At 55.9% G+C, this 20,882-nt stretch overlaps 7 protein-coding genes across 7 annotated transcripts; 3 read left to right on the forward strand and 4 right to left on the reverse strand.

Moving 5' to 3' along the window:
• Nucleotides 1-1,321: 1,321 nt before the first annotated feature.
• On the forward strand, nucleotides 1,322-4,796 carry QBC33DRAFT_577706 (uncharacterized protein; the record flags this gene model as incomplete). The annotated part of the gene is made up of 7 exons (XM_060431000.1): nucleotides 1,322-1,327; nucleotides 1,387-1,401; nucleotides 1,706-1,818; nucleotides 1,940-2,657; nucleotides 2,754-2,810; nucleotides 3,330-3,774; nucleotides 3,865-4,796. 7 exons carry the CDS (start codon nucleotides 1,322-1,324, stop codon nucleotides 4,794-4,796), a joined length of 2,286 nt encoding a protein of 761 aa, XP_060284250.1.
• Nucleotides 4,797-7,365: 2,569 nt separating this feature from the next.
• Nucleotides 7,366-9,013, forward strand: QBC33DRAFT_584913 (putative 2-hydroxyacid dehydrogenase; the record flags this gene model as incomplete). Its single annotated transcript, XM_060431414.1, has 3 exons — nucleotides 7,366-7,433; nucleotides 7,563-8,193; nucleotides 8,310-9,013. 3 exons carry the CDS (start codon nucleotides 7,366-7,368, stop codon nucleotides 8,649-8,651), a joined length of 1,041 nt encoding a protein of 346 aa, XP_060284251.1. The 3' UTR covers nucleotides 8,652-9,013.
• Nucleotides 9,014-9,082: 69 nt separating this feature from the next.
• QBC33DRAFT_536074 (Adenosylhomocysteinase) lies at nucleotides 9,083-11,295 on the reverse strand. The gene is made up of 4 exons (XM_060427674.1): nucleotides 11,125-11,295; nucleotides 10,132-11,052; nucleotides 9,633-10,068; nucleotides 9,083-9,571 (listed from the first exon to the last, which is right to left on the reverse strand). The coding sequence occupies exons 2-4, from the start codon at nucleotides 11,030-11,032 to the stop codon at nucleotides 9,559-9,561; spliced, it is 1,350 nt and encodes a 449-aa protein (XP_060284252.1). The 5' UTR covers nucleotides 11,033-11,052; nucleotides 11,125-11,295; the 3' UTR covers nucleotides 9,083-9,558.
• Nucleotides 11,296-13,057, reverse strand: QBC33DRAFT_536075 (uncharacterized protein). The gene is made up of 3 exons (XM_060427675.1): nucleotides 12,899-13,057; nucleotides 12,364-12,830; nucleotides 11,296-12,295 (listed from the first exon to the last, which is right to left on the reverse strand). The coding sequence occupies exons 1-3, from the start codon at nucleotides 12,950-12,952 to the stop codon at nucleotides 11,734-11,736; spliced, it is 1,083 nt and encodes a 360-aa protein (XP_060284253.1). The 5' UTR covers nucleotides 12,953-13,057; the 3' UTR covers nucleotides 11,296-11,733.
• Nucleotides 13,058-13,298: 241 nt separating this feature from the next.
• On the forward strand, nucleotides 13,299-14,780 carry QBC33DRAFT_449898 (phosphoglycerate kinase; the record flags this gene model as incomplete). The annotated part of the gene is made up of 3 exons (XM_060424541.1): nucleotides 13,299-13,364; nucleotides 13,486-13,906; nucleotides 14,011-14,780. 3 exons carry the CDS (start codon nucleotides 13,299-13,301, stop codon nucleotides 14,778-14,780), a joined length of 1,257 nt encoding a protein of 418 aa, XP_060284254.1.
• Nucleotides 14,781-15,183: 403 nt separating this feature from the next.
• QBC33DRAFT_558206 (bacterial alpha-L-rhamnosidase-domain-containing protein) lies at nucleotides 15,184-18,331 on the reverse strand (the record flags this gene model as incomplete). Its single annotated transcript, XM_060429859.1, has 8 exons — nucleotides 15,184-15,556; nucleotides 15,624-15,786; nucleotides 15,860-16,186; nucleotides 16,240-16,411; nucleotides 16,472-16,511; nucleotides 16,586-17,085; nucleotides 17,163-17,237; nucleotides 17,294-18,331. The coding sequence occupies 8 exons, from the start codon at nucleotides 18,329-18,331 to the stop codon at nucleotides 15,184-15,186; spliced, it is 2,688 nt and encodes an 895-aa protein (XP_060284255.1).
• Nucleotides 18,332-19,543: 1,212 nt separating this feature from the next.
• QBC33DRAFT_42258 (uncharacterized protein) lies at nucleotides 19,544-20,457 on the reverse strand. The gene is made up of 2 exons (XM_060424130.1): nucleotides 19,889-20,457; nucleotides 19,544-19,835 (listed from the first exon to the last, which is right to left on the reverse strand). The coding sequence occupies exons 1-2, from the start codon at nucleotides 20,344-20,346 to the stop codon at nucleotides 19,616-19,618; spliced, it is 678 nt and encodes a 225-aa protein (XP_060284256.1). The 5' UTR covers nucleotides 20,347-20,457; the 3' UTR covers nucleotides 19,544-19,615.
• Between the last annotated feature and the right edge of the window lie 425 nt (nucleotides 20,458-20,882).

A 20,882-nucleotide genomic window follows, 5' to 3' on the forward strand; every position in this document is an offset into this window, starting at 1 on the left:
GGGCTGAACGGATTGTGGCTTTCTGCCGGGCAGAGGCAGAGCTGCACGCCTGCATGTTTCATCTGGGATAAAAGGGGAATGGGACGGGGTGGGTGGTAAGATTGGAGATCGCCCTTGCCGTGCAGCGGCTTCTTCACACTATCCCATGATTCTGGCAGCTCGAATTGTGCTATCAGAGCTTAGAATACCGACAGCCAAGAAAGGTAGTCAACTGCGGCTCGGGGTACCTGCATCGGACCGCCACCATCTCAACACCATGCCTCGCGCGCGGCATTGACACCGAGGGCGGACTTTTTTGAGCAGAACGCGTGGGGACCCGTGGATCTCTGCTTCTCCACGAATCATTGACGGATAATCGTGCGAAGGCTGTGTGCATGGTATTGTACATCTTCCATGCAGAACAGACATGTTGGGGAAGGAGACAAGCTTGCAAGACAGGCGACGGACAGGTGAGAAGCGACGGCTCTAAGCCCCAAGCATCGTGGCCATTGACGGATAGAAACGTCTCTGCTCTCCGGCATGCTGGGTGGGCATGCTGGATGAGCCGGTGACCCTGCATCTTGGGCGCGCCTGTTCCTGGGTGCTTGAATTAGTCGGCAGCTGAATTAATACCAAAGATCAAGTTATTGATTCCACACTCCGGGGCGAAATACGCTGGGTGGTGGGCTGGTGGCTTGAGAAATACCTAGGTACCTACTCCTACGGGGCCTAGAGTGGGTATCCTAGTACCGAGGTCAAGGTGGGACCTGGAACGTTCCATGCCACTTAACTTAACTGGGTAGTATGGACCTAACCAAGAGGCTACATACTTACTTAGGTAGGTACCTTAGGTGGGTACCTATGTATGTAGGAGAAGGTCAAAACAGAAGAATATAATAGATAGATTCCAGGTTATTAGATTAACTGAATAGAATAAACTGCTCTTAAGATATTTGTGAGTTTCTGGCTCAGAGTACTACTCGGCAACTTGATTATTTTGCTTTTGTCTTGTATTTTTCCCTGGCCATCTCTCTTTACGCAAATAGACGCGACACATGTCCTCCTCTGCATCCACACCATTCTGATGCAACCTCAATATTAAATAAGTACGTTTAATTCATGCCTGATGCTGTGGCCCTCTTCTGCCGCGTCTAGATCATGTCAACAGACGGGACGTATTTGTATTTTTGGTGACCAACCTTGCCAACCTTGGGAGCTTTTGGGAGAAAGGAAAACAGCCTGTTGGCTGAAGTCACAGGAACTGATGGGACTCGTCATCGCTTGATGAATTGGATCTACAATGTAACTTGTAGAGAGGTAAGGTACAGTACAATACCTTGGTATGTGTGTGCTGTGCGCCTGTCATGCTTTGTGCTATACTGTGCTATGTACGGAATACTTCTGCAGCACCCACCACAAGCGGTAAGTGAGGTGGTGGGTTGGAGCTGGACGGCTCTCCTATCGAGGTTACCGAGTAAAAGAGGGTGTCGCTCTAGCACCAATGGGTACACCCCTAAATGTACCCACATCCAGTGCAATGGCTCCCCATCCCATGGATCGATGCAATGTTTGTATGTAGGGAATATTTGTACTAGACCATACAACGCAGAGCATGCCTTGTAGCAGCGACTAGTGAACAACGCATCGAGTTAGGGAGCCGCAGCAACGCACATTGCAGAGCGCGAAAGGGCACGGCTAGGGGCCAATTTATTGCTGAATTTCTAAGATGAAAGGGCCACACCAACAACCGACAAGGTACGTAGGCAAAGACCAGAGTCCAGACGCGGGCTCACCACACACCCACACGCCCCCCCAATCGCGCAGGAAACCCGGCCCAGGGTCACGTCGGTCCCCTTGTCACTTTTTGCTCGAGGAATCGTGGCTCCATAAAAATTTCTAATTAAATTCCCAGCATGGCTCAACCCTCCGAGTCCCCGTCTCAACCGCCGCCCGAGGCCAGTCTGGACAAGCTGCATCACCTCCAGGACGACCATCGCCAACTGAACGGCCAGCCACCTCTGCCGACCGACGGGACTCGCACCACCACCAGCGGCGGCAGCGGTAGGAGCAGCACCACCACCACCAGCATTGAGACCGGGGACAGAGGGGATAGAGGGCACAGTGGTCACAGGCAACCCTCTGAGACGAGCTTGGCGGCTGATCCTAGTAACGCGCCTCTCGAGGCTGCTCTACATGAGGGCTCGACATTGCCTCCTCACAACGTCCAGAACGGAACGCGAAGCAGCAGCGGCTCGCGGTCGTCCCCTTCTCTGTCAATGTCCAACACCCAGCCGCCGCCTGGCTCGCATCGCCAGCCGGTCAGCTACCCGAGTCCGACATCCTTCCCCTCGCCGGGCATGCCTCCCACTGCGCAGTACGCATACCCGCAGCACCCAGGCGCGCATGCCGACCCCTATCGAGCGAGCCCAACCGCCGTAAACAGCACAATGTCCCTCCCAAGCATGCGAACCATCGATCCCCGCCAGCCTCAACCAACCCACAGCATGGTCATGGGCAACCACATGGGTGCCCCGATGCCATCAGGGGCGGCACCGATCTACTACAACATGCCTCCTCACCCCTATAACATGCACCCCGACCCCAACGCGTTGAGATACGCCCTTCCTCCCAACGTCACAGACCCGCGCATTGCCCTGAGCGGAGGAAGACACAAGAAGGTGGGTATCCCATACCTCAACCTAGTCGACTCAACCCAGTCGTCTTCCACATGTTTGGTGGGTGTTTGCTGACTGCGGGAATGTGCCGATTGACAGGAAATCAAGCGACGTACAAAGACAGGCTGTCTGACTTGTCGCAAGCGCAGGATAAAGGTACGCTGTTTATTTTATTCCAGTCTGGGTCCATAACTCCAGATTGCACAGGGGCGAGGCTATTTTGTCCAAATTGGTTGCAGGGGCGCCGAGATCCAGATGGGCATTCAAGGGAAACACATTGCAGTTGATGAGAAAAAGGGAAAGGGGGAAGTGGGAAGTGGCATTTTCGCTTTTCACTTTTCGCTTTTTGCTCTCGCTTGGAACCGCATGGTCTCATATCGCTTGACTCGGGGGCTACTCTGAAGCGAGCAAAGCAAGGCGACCCATCGAACTGCCAGAAACCCACACATTCCCTCACCGCGGTATCTACACGCCAGAATTTTAGGTGTCCCGATCCGCGGTCCGACCACGCAACCCACAACCCACAATCTCCAACCTCCAACCTCCAACCTCCAGTCTTGCAACCTTGCAACCTGGCATCCTTGCACCCTTCCCGCTTATCGTCTTTTGGTTTTGTTTTTTTGGCCTGCGCGCCCCATCATATCTGGTCCATCCTCCTAACATCTGGCGCTTCAGTGCGACGAAACACACCCCACGTGCAATAACTGCAAGAAGTCGAAGCGCGACTGCTTGGGTTACGATCCCATCTTCAAGCAGCAACCTGGCCCCGCCATCCTCCAACCTGCCCCGAATAGTCAAGGAGCTTCACCGACAACCCTCGTGTCGCCACCCACAGTGCCCTCCTCTACAACACATCCTTTTCAGCCGCCGATAGTACCAAGCTCATACCCTCCGACGGTCCATTCCAACGCCACATTTGGGTCCCCATTGTCATCGACTGCGAAATTAGTGAAGAGTGAACCAGGGTATTCAACCGAGTACCCCACTGCGATCGATCCTGCGCTTGGGAGCGTTGATTCTTCCGCGGCGGGCAACCCAGCACACTACCAATCAGCACACAAATTCGCCGAAGGCGCAAGCCTGGGAAACCAGAAATCGGGGGTTCATACCGGGCTGAGAGGTGGCACACCCTTTCCCCTTGACCCCTTGCAAGCTCTCTTGCACTTCTCCTGCAACTCGCGGCCCAAGGAGATCACATTGACTTATGCAGGTTTACCAGCAAAGAAGATGAGAATTGATGAGCTCGTTGCCCTTGGGGGCGGGCCACCTCCCCCCCTAAGCTCGCCGCCAAGTGCCGAGACCGTCAACGAACTCATTCTCCTCTATTTCGAAGTCTATGTTCCCGGCCTCACCATGTTCTTCGAGAGCAGCTGGTACGATCTGAAGGACCAGCAGCCGTCGACGAGCAATGCGAGCAATTCCCTGGCTGTCATACGAGAGAACAGGGCCGTTGTGGATCTCTTTACCTCGTTCCTCCAAACAGTCGCCGCCATCAAAACTACCGACCCGGCCGATATGGTGTACTCGGGGCACCTGGAAACCTCTCTGGTGTGGTCACTGGCGAGCCTTCCCTACTCCCCTCTTCCGAGCAGCTCCCACCTGTTGCCAGGCGGGGACGACGCGGCAGAGCTGCGCAACCGCCTTACGGTATTCGAGGCACTCCTTTCTGGCGAGACCTTGCAGAGTAACCCGCTGCTTGCACCACCGCCGGCCGTGTCGGGCGACAAGAATTTCAACCAAGTTCGTGCGAACGAGCTAGACTTTTGGTATCACCTGGGCCAGTACGTCCAGCAAACGCACAGTTCCGCATCCCCCGCCGATGCCGGTGCGAGAGAACACTGCTTGTCCCGCATCCGCTCTGTCCTGGATGGACGCGAAAACCGGGACGTGCTGTACAGTATTGCCGTCTTGCGAGAATATGCGCCCCGGTTCGACGCCATCATCAATGAGCAAACCGTGCCTGCACATCTGGACGAGATGGATCCCCGCAGCAAGCTGGCCGTGGCAACAAGGTTCATTCGCGACGAGGCAGCCAGCACAGGGGGCACCACAAACGTGGTTCGGCGGTTCGCAGATCTAGCCTACCGTGCCTTCGTTCGGCCCGGTGTCAATGTGAATAGGAGCGCCGGGAGAGGCCAATGACCCTGAATGACCTCATAGGACCCTGCATCTATGGCGTACGTCTTCTCTGTGCCGACCTTGGTTTTGGCAAGAAGTGCCGCGGGGGGTGGGGGGGCGGAAGGGAGAGACAGAGACTTGGAGCCTCGAGCCTCGTGAGCAGGGAGACAACACGAATCCCTACCGTTGTCCGGCTGGCTGCAACACAGTTCTGAACCCCATCGCCTTCGATTCCATGTTCTCTCTGGCATAAACGGCAACATTATCCTCACCAGCTGGACTCGTACAACACGCACCACTGTATTATTATCACCATCCCCCTTGGACATTATTTCCTTTTTTCTTTGTCATCTATTTTCCTTGCCCCAGTGTTGGAAACCCCACCGCGGTGTAAAAGTGGTCCGTTGGGACCCGTGCAGTCGCGGGCAACATTATCACCTAACCGGCGGCGGAAAACATACTCGGTATATCGACGGGACGGTTTGGGTGGGCATTCGACAGCTACGGTGCATATGGGCGGGTGGGACCCCAAAACTTACGAATTTTCTGCATTCATCTGAGCAAGCGGTGGACTTTCTGATTCCTGCTCTTTTCCGGTCTGCCCAACGCGAGCGGCCTCTGTGGCCGTTCGGCGTGATGGTGGGATAACCCATTTTATGTTTGTACTATTAGTTCCATTTTTTTCACGACTGGATCCTTGCATCGAGCAAGTGGATATCCGAGAGAGGTTGGGGGTTGAAAGGGTTAGAAGGGAAAGGCATGACACGGAAGGGTTGCCAAAGGAGAGACAAGTTCCGGCCCAGTGGCAGAAGTCGCAGCTGACGGCCGATCTCTCTATGCGACATGTATTTATAATATGAATTGGCGTAGAGTGAAGGAGAGGCATCTCTCGCCCGGTCTCGTGTCAACTCGGACAGCGAGTTGGCTGGCAACGATCGAGGTCGAGGCCGAGATGTGCCAACCAATGCATTCAGTATAACGACAAGCCACCGTGGCGCGTATCATATCAGATCGCTACTATGGTCACTCGGGATGACGCCTGATTGCATTTGACGCCATTGGCCTTGGAGGGTAATGACCGGGATTTGTCCACGCTCCTTCGGGTCTCTTCCCCCGTGGAGAAACACGGACATTGCCCCGAACCCCACAAAAGCAGCAACCAGCCCGGGGCAATTCTAGCCGGGAACGGTCCTCTTTTCCTCCCCCATCTTCCTCTCGCTTTATCTTCTCTTCTCTTTCCCCTCCATCGTTATCCCTGGGATCCCAACACAACACACAAGCCCAGCTGCATTTGAGGTACAACCCATGTCCACTGGGCAGCTGCAGCGATCTGCCGGTTAAAACCTGGAAACGCATGGTAGACCTATGATTACGCCTTCAGCAGGCCTCGTCTTTGGTTGTGGCATGCAGGATGACAGGGACCAGCCCGAGGTGATCGACAATCTAAGTACTTGGGGCATAGGTAGGTAATAGCCTGCGATACCGGCGAGGTGTAGTGAAGTCGGTCAAAGACACGTACAAGTGTCGAGCGGTGAAAGGCTCAGGGAGAAGGCGGTAGAACTGGGGTCGATGTTACAGGTCATATCCCAGTCCCCATTCCTTCTATAGGATGCTACTCCGTGCCATGCATTTAGCAGCAGGTGACATGTCTCTGCATCTGAGCAGTCCCGACAGACGCCTTGATGGTCATCGCCTCCTCCCCTTTTCTTGCTCCTTATTCATTTAGACACTCCTTCTTTCCCGTCTTCCTGCCAGTCAATCCTATTGGGTACCTGTCGTGTCAACCCACCTCCCAAGTATATATGCACAGTAAAGGACTGGCATTTATAGACTGTCGACGATAGGGCCGCTTGCTATTTACTGACGAGGACGGACTGCAACCTGGGGCGTAGGGACGTAGGAGAGAACATAAATAGGCCGCTCTGGTCTCGAAATCGCATTGCGGCGGCACATAACGTGGTTTCCCCTCTTTCAATCCCGATTCCCTGGTTTGCTAAAACTTGTAGCCCAGGTCAATACTATGGACTTAGATTAATAGCTGCCTGATACCTATCCCTAGCTGCCGTCTCTTGTCCCCGCCCCCCACCCCTACGCCGAGAGTCCCGGGCTCGGAACCGGCCTCCACACCAGCGCAATTGGATTACACCCCGCACCCACTTTGAAGCCCCTCGATTGCTCCGAGATTGCTATCCCGCATCGCAAACCCCCATCCCTCCCACTCGACCCGAAAAAAGGAATACGACTGAATTTGGACCTGACAAGAAGCTGTACCTCTTTTGTGATTCGCTTCCAATGCACCTGGGGGTAGCACTGGAGGTTTCCTTCACGAATCAAGCCTTTCCTTTCACTCGCACCCTTCCCTGCACTTGCGTCCCCGAATTCGACACCCTGGATCCGGCACCTCGAACCTGCGAGTTACTTTAGATCTGTCACTTGGATTGTCCCCTAGGCTCTTTCCAAGCCTCAAGCCGCACTTGTCCCAAAGGATTGCACCCTTACCGACATCGCCCCGTGCCGGAAATACCACGTCAACCCTTACAGTTTTGCGATTCCCAACTACCTACTCTCCCGCCACTCCTGTCTCCGGCCAACCATGGGAGGCGACGCCCCTGCCGTCAATGGCGCGCGGCCGAAGGTGCTGCAGCTCGGGATTATTGAACAGTGAGTATCTATGCCCTATGTCACTCACCCCTCTCTCTCCTCGGCTCATCCACACCTCACCCTCAAACCCCTTCCTCCCACCCCTTTTCCATATGCCGGTATGCACCCCGCCCACTCACTTTCCCTTAGCGCCTTCGACGCCTGGGCATCCATCGGCAAGATCGCCGACATCATAACGCCCTCCTCGACCGACCGCGCCGCCTTCCTATCCGAGGCCCGGTCCGGCGCCTTCGACGGCTGCGCCGTGGCCTACCGGACGTTCGACTCCTTCGACACGACGGGCCGCTTCGACGCCGAGCTCCTCTCCGCCCTCCCGGACTCTCTGCGCTTCGTCTGCCACAACGGCGCCGGCTACGACCAGGTCGACGTGGCCGCCTGCACGGCCCGCGGCGTCCGCGTCTCCAACGCGCCCACCGCCGTTGACGACGCGACCGCCGACCTGGCCGTCTTCCTCGTGCTCGGCGCCCTGCGCAACGTCGCCCAGGGCATGGCCGCCCTGCGCGCCGGCGCCTGGCGCGGCGAGGGCGACGCCGCCCCGGCCCTCGGCCACGACCCCCAGGGCAAGGTGCTGGGCATCCTCGGCATGGGCGGCATCGGCCGCAACATGGCCCGCAAGGCCGCCGTGTTCGGCATGCGCATCCGCTACCACAACCGCACGAGGCTGGACGCCGAGGTCGAGAGGGAGGTCGGCGCCGAGTACGTCGATTTCGAGACGCTGCTGCGGGAGAGCGATGTGCTGAGCTTGAACTTGCCGCTTAACGTATGTGCCCCCTTTTCCCCTCTGCCCTCCGCCACGACCCTTTTTGCGCGCGCCCCCCCCCAAATCCTCTTATCAAGAAGCTAGTTGAAACAACAACCCCTAACCAACCCCCCCAGCAACACACCCACCACATAATCTCCGCCCCGCAATTCGCCCAGATGAAGCCCGGCGCCGTGGTGGTCAACACGGCGCGCGGCGCGGTGATGGACGAGTCGGCGCTCGTGGCGGCGCTGGCGTCGGGCCGCGTGGCGTCGGCGGGCCTCGACGTGTACGAGGACGAGCCGCGCGTCCACGCGGGCCTCGTCGCCAACCCGCGCGTCCTGCTCGTGCCGCACATGGGCACCTACACCGTCGAGACGCAGACCAAGATGGAGGAGTGGACCATGTCCAACGTCCGCATGGCTGTCCTCGAGGGGCGCCTGCGGAGCATCGTGCCCGAGCAGAGGGATATGATATGAGGTGGGAGGTGGGGGGGAGGTTTGTTGGGCCTTGTCTCTCGTATTCAGGGGCGCGGAGGGTTCATCGGCTTCACTCCCTGGCCTCCACTCTGCAGGGAGATTGGGTAGATGTGTCCTGGGAAGGGGGAGGTCCGTCATGGTATCCCGATGGGCGAATATATACACTAGGCAATATGCTACCAGAAGCCCATTTGCGAGTCCTACGAGAATGGTTATTTATGGGGGGGATCTGGCTGGGTGGATAAAACGGGAAAGGAAATAGAAGCTACTAAACGACTAGAGCTGGTAGACATTTTGAAGCTCTCCATGGATAGGCAGAGAGAATAATAAGAAAGTACACGAAAAGGAGAGTTCTCCCATATACTTGGGCATCGGACACCGCTGTGGTCATGGCACTTGCAAAATATAGGGATCAGAGGGGGCTGTGTAAGTGTGCACATGAACACCGAGGAGAATCATCAGACGAAGCTTGGGGTTGGTGGTGCGCACAACACGCAGTCCATCTATTCCATCACATAATCTGTCTGTCTATCAGGGGCCGCGGTTGACGCGCTGGTTTGGAATCCATCTCGTCCCCGCGTGGGGATGACGGATCCTGTCGTAAAATGACCATCATCATCCTATGTTAAAAGCCTAATTCCGTTTGGGGGATATCATGTTAAAGCCAACGCCGTACTTTTTTGTTGAAAAACGTGTACCAGAGAAACCCCCCCATCCCCCGCCGTTTTTACCCTGCCATACCGGTGCTATGCGAGCCATGCCTGTTGAATGTATCAAAGATGCCTTTGTTGCACTTTCTATGCCCTAATAGCATAGAACCTGCCTTCATGTCGTTGAGATGCTTCAGAACCCGTATGTTGAAGGGATCCAATGTTGGTGTGCGAGGGGGTAGACAAAAAAGGGAAAATTAGTAGCGGTAGCTACGATGGCATTAGCAGGGCACATGAGGGACGAAGGAGGGCGGGGCAGCGGAGAACATACTGGTCGGTCTTGAAGGGACCCTCGACCGGAAGGCTGAGGTACTCGGCCTGGACGGGCGTGAGGTTCTCGAGCTCGACGTTGACGTGGGCCAAGTGGAGACGGGCAACCTCCTCGTCGAGGATCTTGGGAAGGACGTAGACTTTCTTCTCCAGCTTGCCGCTCTTGGCGAACTCGACGTACTTCTTGCCGAAGGCCTCGTCGTTGTTCTTGTAAAGCATGATCTGCGCCAGGACCTGGTTGGTGAAGCTGCAAGACATGACAAAGGAGCTGTGGCCGGTGGCACAGCCCAGGTTGACCAGACGGCCCTCGGCCAGGAGGACTATGTGGCGGCCGTTCTTCATCAGGAAGCGATCAACCTGGGGCTTGATATTCTGAACGCTGGCAGCGTTGGCCTTGAGCCACGCGACGTCGATCTCAATGTCAAAGTGGCCGATGTCTAAGGTGTCCGTCAGCATCGACATGTTTCAAGGCCCTTTTTGCGGTGCTGGGACAAGCTTACTGCAGACAATAGCATCGTTGGGCATGGCCTCGAAGTGCTTGCCAACCAGGATGTCTCGGCAACCGGTGGTGGTCACGAAGATCTGGCCAACGCTGGCCGCCTTCTCCATGGTGGTGACCTGGTAGCCAGCCATGGCCGCCTGGAGAGCATTGATGGGGTCGATCTCAGTAACCAAGACGCGGGCACCCATTGTGTGGAGGGCCATGGCACAACCCTTGCCGACGTCACCGAAGCCGGCAACAACAGCGATCTTGCCAGCAATCATGACATCAGTCGCCCGCTTGATACCGTCAATCAGCGACTCGCGGCAGCCGTAGAGGTTGTCAAACTTGGACTTGGTAACGGAGTCGTTGACATTGATGGCCGGGACGAGGAGGGACGCGTTCTTGACCATGCGGTAGAGGTGGTGGACGCCAGTGGTGGTCTCCTCCGAGACACCGAAGCAGTTCTCGAGCATCTCGGGGTACTTGTCGTGGACAAGGTGGGTCAAGTCACCACCGTCATCGAGAATCAGGTTCAGCTTCTTGTCATCCTTAAAGGCGACGAGCTGCTGCTCGAGACACCAGTTGTACTCATCCTCGGTCTCGCCCTTCCAGGCGAAGACGGGAACGCCGGCAGCGGCAATGGCAGCGGCAGCGTGGTCTTGTGTGCTGAAGATGTTGCATGATGACCAGGTGACCTCGGCACCCAGGGAGACAAGAGTCTCGATGAGGACAGCAGTCTGGATCGTCATGTGCAGGCACCCAGCAATACGGGCACCCTTCAGAGGTTGGTCGGCAGCATACTTCTTGCGAGTAGCCATGAGACCTGGCATCTCATTCTCGGCCAGCTCGATCTCCTTGCGGCCAAAGGCAGCGAGGGAAAGATCGGCGACCTTAAACTTGTGGGCGGGAGCAGACATTCTGAAAAAAGGTTCTCTGGCTAGAAGGCGAGGCAGTGTCAGCTCAAAAGGCTTGATGAGAGAGGGGTTAAGAAAATGTTCGAAATGCTTACCGACAGGGCAAGAAGGGGGGGGTAGGTTATCGAGTGGAAGGAGGCCTTGGAAGTGAACGTCAGTAAGATGGATTCGAAGAGATAGATATACTCCAAGCCTATTCTCACCTCTGGTCTGGTAGGGAGTGGGAGCAAGGGGGATGTCGGGAGGGATGAAAATGAGAAATGGAGGGTTGGAAAGGTTCAAAAAGGTGGGGGATTGATCAACAGTTTTGCACAGCGGTGAGAGAAGGGATAAGAGCTAAGCCTATTTTAGCAAAGCCCCCACCATGCCCCTCTCAAATCCCTCGGCGGCAGTTACCTGGGCAGCCAGCCCTCTGCCAAATTCCGAAGAACGGGAGAACCCGAAGGCTACGGGCCGGATATACCAAATCTACGCCGTAAGGGGGTTGGCGGGGGGAGGGTCATGGACTGCAATCAATACAAGTAGGTTGTTTTCACCTTGCTCCAATTCTCTTCATCTGTATACAGTGCAAGCCCGTCTTCACTCGACGGCACCTGAACCTCTTGGAGGGTTGACCGAGTCCATCACCCGAACGCCGAGCCCAATGCCATTAACCCCGAGATATTCATCCTCGTCCGTGTAGTACACCCGGCTGCCGCTGTGACCTATTCGGGTAGCAAGTTGCCCCGAACAGCAAACATCTTCGCAGTAATGTTGGCTGTGAAGCCATCCACCTGTCTGCTATACTGCTCAACCTGCCTCGCGTTCAACATACCCTCGAGCCGGCTTGGCTCCTGGGGAAGCTTGAAAAGTCTCTGCCACTCGTCCTCGGGGAGCGGCTGTTGCTTCGCGGCCGCTCGTGCCGCATTCTCCGCCTTGCGCTTTGTCTGCCATGCCGTGATCTTGGCCTGTTCACGTGCTAGCTGCCGCTGGTAGTATTGGTGATTGTTGAGATCCGTGTAATGGGCCTCGATGCTTTCCAACAGCAGGTCGCATGTCTTCTCAAGGAACGGGTCGATGGAGACGTCGAGTGAGTCGAGCGACGGGTTCGGAGGCGGCTCGACAGGGTCACGCCGTATGTCGGACAGCGAGGCGGGGAGAGGTACTTCGGCAGACTCGGGAGGGGCGGGAATCTGGTGGAGGTAGGAAGTGAGGAGGTGAGAGTTGTGAATGATGACGGGAAATTCGACGATGATGTCCTTGAAGGACAGCTTTGACTTCTGGAGGCTGGAGATGGGGCTGCGTCAGCGCTGCATGGGCAACGGTAGGCGGGGCCGAAATGGATATGGTCTTACCTGTCCGTCGTGAATTTGCCCTCCTTGTAAGCTGCCATGAAAGTGTTGGACAGCTTGAAGGCACGTAGAGTCAACGGGCCCTGCGAGCTGCGGCTGACATCGTGGACGAGCGCAACAGTCCTATCGTTGTCGCGCTGGTAGTGGTACTGGTTTTCGACGAAGCCGAGGTTGATGAAGTTGCCCATGGTGGCGCTAGTGTACCACCCAACGTTGTTGGCGTCAACGTTGACCTCCTTCAAATGCCTGATCATCTCGTTTTGGTATGTGATGTTTGCCTTCGCCCGGGGAGCAGCAGCGGCAAGGCTAGACGCATCATTTGGGTGGCTGTCTGTGCTGGAGGTCTCGACGATGGGGAACGGGAACGAGTTGGTCACTTCGAGCACGCCGTTGCTGTCCAGACCGACAATGGAGCCTGTCGCAGTGGTTGGGAAGTTGGAGGAGCAGTGTTTGACAATCTTCATCGCCACCTAAATCGCCATCCTGTCAGTACCTACAGTCCAGTTTTCTGAATCTTGGTGGGGCTGGAGAAACTCACGAGGGCCTCCACTTGCACCGTCTTGAACGGCGCATCTTTCTGGGCGTCAGCCATGATTGGAATCGGTAGACGCTAGACGCTCAATGAGATGCGATACAGCACTTGGGAGTTATGACGTGCTGGGTTTCCTTCGCCGAGTTGGGTCCTCCGTCGCCGTTGATGTCGTGGGGATAAGAGAATTAACGATCTTTTTTTCGCTTTGATTTGTGGGAACGGACCAAGCAAGCCACAGTGGCTGGTGCGACAGATGTGGTTGGCCCCACCTTTCTAGCCAAACATCCCACCAAGAAATTTTGACAGTGCCTTGGAGCTAGGTCAGCTTGGACAACGGCCCAGGGAACGTTCGATCTATTGCCTCAAACCTAATATACACACCAATTGAGCTCCTAATCTAGCCAAAATGTCTCTCTCCAACAAGCTGTCGATCGAGGACGTCGACCTCAAGGGCAAGCGCGCCCTCATCCGCGTAAGAATCTATCAATGAATTTAGCAGAGACCCCGCTCCCGTGTAAGGCGCTGCGCTGGGGCGAGAGGGGCACACTTGTGATGATCAGACCATGTACTAAAAAAACCCATGACATGAATAGGTCGACTTCAACGTCCCACTCGATGAGAACAAGAACGTTACCAACCCGCAGCGCATCGCCGGTGCGATTCCAACCATCAAATATGCCATTGACCACGGCGCCAAGGCCGTGATCCTCATGTCCCACCTGGGCCGGCCAAACGGCAGCCCAAACGAGAAGTACTCCCTCAAGCCAGTTGTTCCCGAGCTCGAGAAGCTTTTGGGCAAGAAGGTCACCTTCGCCCCCGATTGCGTTGGCCCGCAGGTCGAGGAGATCGTCTCCAAGGCGGATAACGGCGATGTGATCCTGCTGGAGAACCTGCGCTTCCACATTGAGGAGGAGGGCAAGGGCGTCGATAAGGATGGCAACAAGACCAAGGCCGACAAGGCCAAGGTTGACGAGTTTCGAAAGGGGCTCACGAAGCTCGGAGACGTCTTTATCAGTGAGTTCTCCCCCTTTTGGCGCAATAGTTGTTGTTGCTGTTGTCCTCGGACTTCCAGAGTCGTACATGGAAAGCTAATAATGAACCCTCCACCTTCTGCTCAGATGACGCCTTTGGCACCGCTCACCGTGCCCACTCCTCCATGGTTGGCGTCGAGCTGCCCCAGAAGGCGGCGGGCTTCCTGATGAAGAAGGAGCTGGACTACTTTGCCAAGGCGCTCGAGAACCCCAAGCGGCCGTTCCTGGCCATCCTGGGCGGCGCCAAGGTCAGCGACAAGATCCAGTTGATCGAGAACCTGCTGGACAAGGTCAACACGTTGGTCATCTGCGGCGGCATGGCCTTCACGTTCAAGAAGACGCTCGACAACATGTCGATCGGCAACTCGCTCTTCGACGAGGCCGGCTCCAAGACGGTCGCCAAGCTGATGGAGAAGGCCAAGGCCAACAACGTCAAGGTGGTCCTGCCGGTCGACTACGTCACGGCGGACAAGTTCGACAAGGACGCAAAGACGGGCACGGCCACGGACAAGGAGGGCATCCCCGACGGCTGGATGGGCCTCGACTGCGGTCCCGAGTCGATCAAGCTGGCCAAGCAGGCGATCGACGAGTCGCAGACGATCCTGTGGAACGGGCCCCCCGGCGTGTTCGAGTTTGAAAAGTTCGCCAACGGCACCAAGCAGACGCTCGACGCGGCGGTCGCGGCGGCGCAGGCGGGCAGGATCGTCATCATCGGCGGCGGCGACACCGCCACCGTGGCGGCCAAGTACGGCGTCGAGGACAAGCTCAGCCACGTCTCGACCGGCGGCGGCGCCAGCCTCGAGCTGCTCGAGGGCAAGGAGCTGCCCGGCGTTGTGGCCCTGAGCCAGCGTAAGTAGTGGCTCTCAACCCAGCACTTGCCTCCAGTCTAGGTAGACAGCCAGCCAGCTGTTGTGCAGTCCTGAAGTAGGCACATTTTCGGGTCAACTGCAGAGATTAAGGAGCAACCTGCGCAATAACTACGTCGCGCAACAACAGGACAGTATTGCCAGAGAGGGTCTCAACTCAGATCAATAGCCTCCATTGGTTATTTGATATCGTAGTTGAGGCCCGTACGCTTTCACTTGAAGGACGCTCATACACACAGAGAGGCTCAAATGATTATATCTTTATATCTTGAACTGTCGGGAGCAATTGCTCATAAAATGCTAGCCACAAGTTCATGGGATTTCAATACACTTCCTGTGGTAGCCAACCCACTCCCGACAATCTCTCCATCTAGTTCGACCTCCTCCTAGCCCATTATGCTGCCAAGGTTCCACTGAACGAATACATCCCCGATCCGGCCCTTATGACCGTCCTATCATTGCCCGCGTCGACCGACATGATCCCGCTCTGAGCCACACTGAGTCCCTTCGCGTTCTCCGAGGCGGCGACGGCGGGGAAATTGACGGTTGCAACGGCGCCGACGGGTACGGTGATCTCGTACGTTATCGAGTTTCCACGGACCGTCCAGCTGGCCGACGCGGTGCCGAGCGGGGTTCGGTAGGTGGTGCTCGCCGACGTCAAGTCGCCGACGACGATGGGCTCGTACTCAATCTCCCGCCAGCCCACAGACCCTTCCTTCTGCGCCAGGCCGCTGAGCTGCAAGAGCCACGTGTCGCCGTACCCGTACCTATGACATGGGGATGGGAGTCAGCTTGGAGATCAGGGCTTGGAGAGCTCGGCCTGGGAATACGTGCATGAAGTGGTTCAGGCTGCCACCTGTTTTGTCGGCGTCCCAGTGCTCCCAGAGGGATGTCGCCCCGCTGCGGACCTCGTAGCCGTAGCTTGGACTCGTCTCCGTGTTCATCAGCTTGAAGATGATGTCGTCCCTGCCAGCGGCGCGGAGGACCTTGAAGACGCCTTGTCAAAGTGGCAGGAGTGGCTTAGTTACATGGAGCGATACTCGACCCCTGGGGAAAGGGATGAGACGTACTGGGGAGGCCGATCTCGCCGACGGTGACGTGCCAGTTGTGACTTTCAAGAGAGTTGATGAGGTTGCCCAGAACGTCGGCTCTGTACTTCTCCGGGACCGCACCGAGGTCGAGGGCCAAGGCGTTGCAGGCCTGGGAGTTGGAGCAGTAGTGCGGGGATCCAGTGTCGTTGAACCACATGCTATGGAAGCCTGCCTGTAGGCTTGACGAGAGGTTGCGGTAGTACGCAGCCTGCTCGGTGTTTCCGAGTATCTCTTCGACCTCCGTCATGGCTTTCACGGCCTGGTAGTAGCCGAATGTCGAGGTGACACCCTTTGGCGTGGTCGTGTCTTGGGTAGGAGAATCAGCAGAGTTCCCCAGATGGAGGAGATGGTCAACTCACCCAAGCCCTCCCAGTCACCGAGACCGCCGTCGTTGAGGTAGGGATTCCCCCCAGCTCTATTGACCAAATACTCGATATACTCCACCATGAACTGGTGTTTGAACTGTAGGTATTTGATGTCGCCATAGTATTGGTACAGCCGCAGCGGAACAATGATCATGGCACATCCCCACTGTATCTTAAGTCAGTACGCACGGCAAAACGACGTCCGGTGTTATGAGAGGATGCTAACATTGGGGTCGTTGCGATAGCCGCCTCCCATGGGGTTCCCGCTGAGGCCAAGGGTGTCAGTCTCTCTATTCCAGTCCGTAATTGGCGGCGACCAGGGACTGGAATTTCAACTCACAATTCAGGTGCGATATCTGGAATCAACCCCGGGACATCAGCAGCTTGGGCATCTGCCATTGTGAGTATCATGTCGTAGCCATAAGCTTGCAGGTCATATCCCATGGCCAGCGGGTGGAAGACAAATTGGTTCTGCTCCAGCCACCCATACTTTTCTCGGTGGGGGGAGTCAGTGAGGACGGAGTACATGTTCCCCTGGATCGACCGGTCGATGATGGCATGGATCGAATTGAACAACTCGTTGCTCGTATGAAGAGACAGCACAGGCTCGTTGGCGGCCCTGATGACATATCCGGTCATGTCATCAAGGGAGGGTGTCCAAGTAAGGTTGACACCCAGGTAGCGGAAGCCGTGGTACAGAAACTTGGGTGAATATGACTGAGTCTCGGCATCGGAGAGTGTGTACGCGTCGAAGATGGGGCTTCCAGTGGTGGACTGCGATATTCCGCCATTGGCAGTGATGTTCTCGCCTGGGCGGAACACAATTCGTGTGCCAGCTCGCTAGATAAGTGGTCACCACATTAGAACAGACGGGGCGTAGAGAAGCATGATGGTTGCTAGTTTCCAGTAGCACTCACCCCTTTACCGTTCATGACCAAGCTGAAAGTTCCAACAAAATTGATGCCCAAGTCAAAAACCCACTCAGAGCCAACCTGTCCATAAAGGGTTAACGGTGCTGTTATATCGCACCCGGATGCTCTTGACGTACCTGCTTGACGGCAACAGCCTTCAGCGCCTCCACCACCTTCAACGGAGGAGCTCGAGGGCTCACAAGAGTCCCCGTCGGCGGAGTAGCGATGGTCGCCTTGGTCCATTCTTTCCTGTGTCCACAGACACCATCCCAACCCGCGAGCTCCTTGCGGGCATCGTATTCCTCGCCGCCGAACCACGATGTCTCGAAGTATGGGCCCGATACGGTTGTCAGCCACGACTCGTCAGAATAGACAGCATGTATGTCCCCATTCTCGCAGGTGTACTCGAGCTGGGCAATGAGCATCAGAGGTGCGGGAGCTGCCAAGTTGAACTTTGAATATCGGCCGAGCAGGGGCTTCTCTGCATCATAGATACCCTTGCCGAGCTCCACTCGAAGAAGGTTCTTCCCCTTTCGCAGTTGGGTTGTGACATCGTACGTCGAGTATAGAAGAGTCTTGTTCACGGTCGAATAGCCAGGCTGCAAGACAGAATCATCGACGGGATTTTCGTTCAGCAGCGCAACGTGCAAGCCGAGACCCAGCAGGTAGAGGCGAGCCTTGGCCACGGGGCAAGTGACTCTGAAGGGCTTGGTGAAAATCGGCAGGGAGGTGTCGCCAGTCGAGAACTTCTTGTTCGTGATCCATGATGCTCTCCAGTCCGAGTTACTAAGAAGAGACACCTCGAAGACGGCAACATCGCTCCACTTGGATACCACCCCATCGACATCCCAGACCCTCACGCGCCAGTAAACAGCAGATCGCGAAGTGAGATCTTTACCGTCGTACGTGGCGGATGCGTTGCTTGACGCGACCTTGCCCGTATCCCACAGATCGGGCGTGTCGAAGTCGGACCGTGATGAGGAGGCCTGAATCTGGTAGGCCGTCTGGTTGTCGGCACGCTTATCCGAGCTAAGCCGCCATGAAATCCACGGCGTCGCAGTGTCGATGGCAATGGGATCCACGGCGCCGTTGGCTCTGAGGGAGCCTTTCTCGACCGCAATTCCACTCGCAAAGGAGATGGCGGCGCCAATGGCTAGAAATGGGGAGAGCCGCATGGTGGCAATCAGAGAGAAATGTCCCAGAAGTATGGTATAGAGCACAGCTCTCGAAGCAGGAAATCATCGTGGGTATAAAAGTTTCGTCTCTTCGTCATTTGGATCCATTGCTTCCCGAGATGCAAGCAAGCTCGGTGTAAATAGCACGAGCCGCAACCCTCCCAACCATCGCCAAGTCCGTTGCGCAGATGCGGAGATGGCGACGACAGGCAGGGAGTAGCCATTTCGGAAGTGCTACGGGCAGACGGCCATTGACCTACGTCGAGACTTGAAGAAGCAAAACATGGGCTTTCGGTCGATCTTCTGCCGAGACCTTGCTGAGTCCAGGACGGAACGGTAAGCGGTCGACGGTACCCTTGTACAAATGAGCTTCTCCGGGAACCTGGAAGCTGGGGGAAAGGGCTGGGCCCATGCAGATGATGCGGGGAAATACGGGGATTTCAACGTTTCTAGGTATAAGCAACCTGGATTAGTTTGTGAAAGCGGTTGAACTATTGATATTTGTGTGGAGATGGCTTCACTGACAAGGAGTGCTCCCCACCCTCGAATTTTGTTGGGTGGATGGGCCACACCAAACAGGATCGAGGTTCCTCCTCCAGAGCCGGGAGGAAACGCAGATATTCAGCTGAGCATGGAGAGGGTATCCTATCCCTACTGCGTAGGTGGTTCTAAAGCAATGCTAGGCGCTAGCTAGAACAGGAGGGGGCCAGAGATGGCTGATAGTGGTCAGATGGGATATCCAGGAGTCAACGCTAATGGAGCGGACTAGAAATGGTAATCAGAGAGTGAGTAATTATTCACTACACCGAAGACAGCATGGAAGGTCAGCCACGCTGATCAGGAGGGTAATTACAGAGGTACCTCGTAGAGCCACACACCCTAGCAAGAGGCGTTCAAGGGCGTGGGATGAGAAGCAGAAAGTCTGACACACCCGCGCTGGCGACATCAAGTATCCCACGCGTCCCCCACGCCGCCGGGCGGCCTTCGAGGTGGTGTGTTCTAGGTTCTTATACCTGTGGTTCCCACTTCGGCTCTCTCTCGCACTCCATCACTCCTTTTCCGCCTTTGCTCTTCTGCCGCCTTCCTACTACGTCTATCCCGGCGATGTTGGCTGGACTTGGTTCGATCCACGATATCTAACTCTATTCATATGATATCTTCATTACTCTAGAACAGGCAGCAAATGGCTTTCCCTGTATCTTGATCCACGCCGGAACTCCGTAAAGAAATCGGGAAAAAAGAAAAAGGACCAACTCCCGCTCTTCTCAGGCAAGTTCGAACGCTTTAATTCTCGTCAACCCAATCAATGATATCCCAGCTCTCAATCCCGTCGCGGATGATCAGTCTGTGGCGGTCAATCTTCCAATTCGAGTACAAGAATCTGGTGGCACCAGCAGCTTTCCGGTGAGCTGGGCCCACGCCTCCTCTCCTTGCGTCTTCCCTTGAGCTCCAGATGCACGTCGCAAGGTTTCGGCCGTCGCTATCTGGTTCTCCAAACCAATACCTGGGATTTTGTCAGTCTCGCCTCATTGTCGGTGTGCATGGGGAGGCACTCACTTCAAGAAACCCCCGCTCTCTGTCGCTTCGACGTGTGCTGCCTTGTCAAGCACGCCAAGGTCGGCGTACACAGTCGATGGGGGGATTTGCGAGCGGAATGCAACGATGTAGAAGGAAGTTTCCTTCCAGTGGTGGCCGCGTTTGCGTGCGAGTGTGCGCAACGACTCGATAACCTCGCCCCAATTAAAGGTATCCAGATACGGTGCCGTGGCATAGTCTTCTCTCAGGTTCTTCATGCGCACCAATGCCAAGGCAAGGAGCTGGTTCTCTATGTCCACGCTCTCAAGATCGAGCAGGTGCTCCCGCTCCGTGTACGGAGAGACGACGAGATATCTAGACTCGTCTGCTTGATCTAGAGGGCGAGGCACTTCTGTCTCGGAGGATATAACAGCCTTCTTCCCTAAGAGAGTGACGGGAAGAAGTGGGTTAGGGACGAGAATGGTCTTTGAGATAGCCATCGTGGACTTGGCAAGGTGAAGGGCCCAAAGCAACGAGACCTCAGATCTCGAGAAGGATGATGGTGGGGAGGTGTCAACGAAGGGAATGGAATGAAGCGGATCTTGACAAAACAGGTGGAGCTACAACTGCGTTTATATGTTCGCCTTCGGGTCGCATCAAGGTTACGCTATCGGTTGAGCAAGAAATAAGGTCGAGCAAGACAAACTCAGACGACGGGACGGGATGAGAGAGAGAGATGTGGGAAGATCAGAGAGAATCCAGTGCTTCTCGCGGCCAACATCCTTACACCGACACACTGAATTACTGTTGACATCCCGTCAGGAAATTGCGAAGCCCATGGACAAGCAAGCAAGGACATTGCTTGTTCCCGATGTCGCATCTGGGCGATTCCGAGTCCCCCACAAGAAAGTCGTGCTTTCTTAGTCTTCTCCCGAATCGCGCAATCGACTAAAATTTTGATGCCATTGGAAGCCGTGCTCCCGTCAGCAAAATTCGAGCCGACCACCTAATTAGCCTTTCCCGCGCTCGCATGATT

The sequence above is a fragment of the Phialemonium atrogriseum genome (genome assembly GCF_030411735.1).
Source record: "Phialemonium atrogriseum strain 8032-3 unplaced genomic scaffold QBC33scaffold_10, whole genome shotgun sequence".
NCBI classification, from domain to species: domain Eukaryota; kingdom Fungi; phylum Ascomycota; class Sordariomycetes; order Cephalothecales; family Cephalothecaceae; genus Phialemonium; species Phialemonium atrogriseum.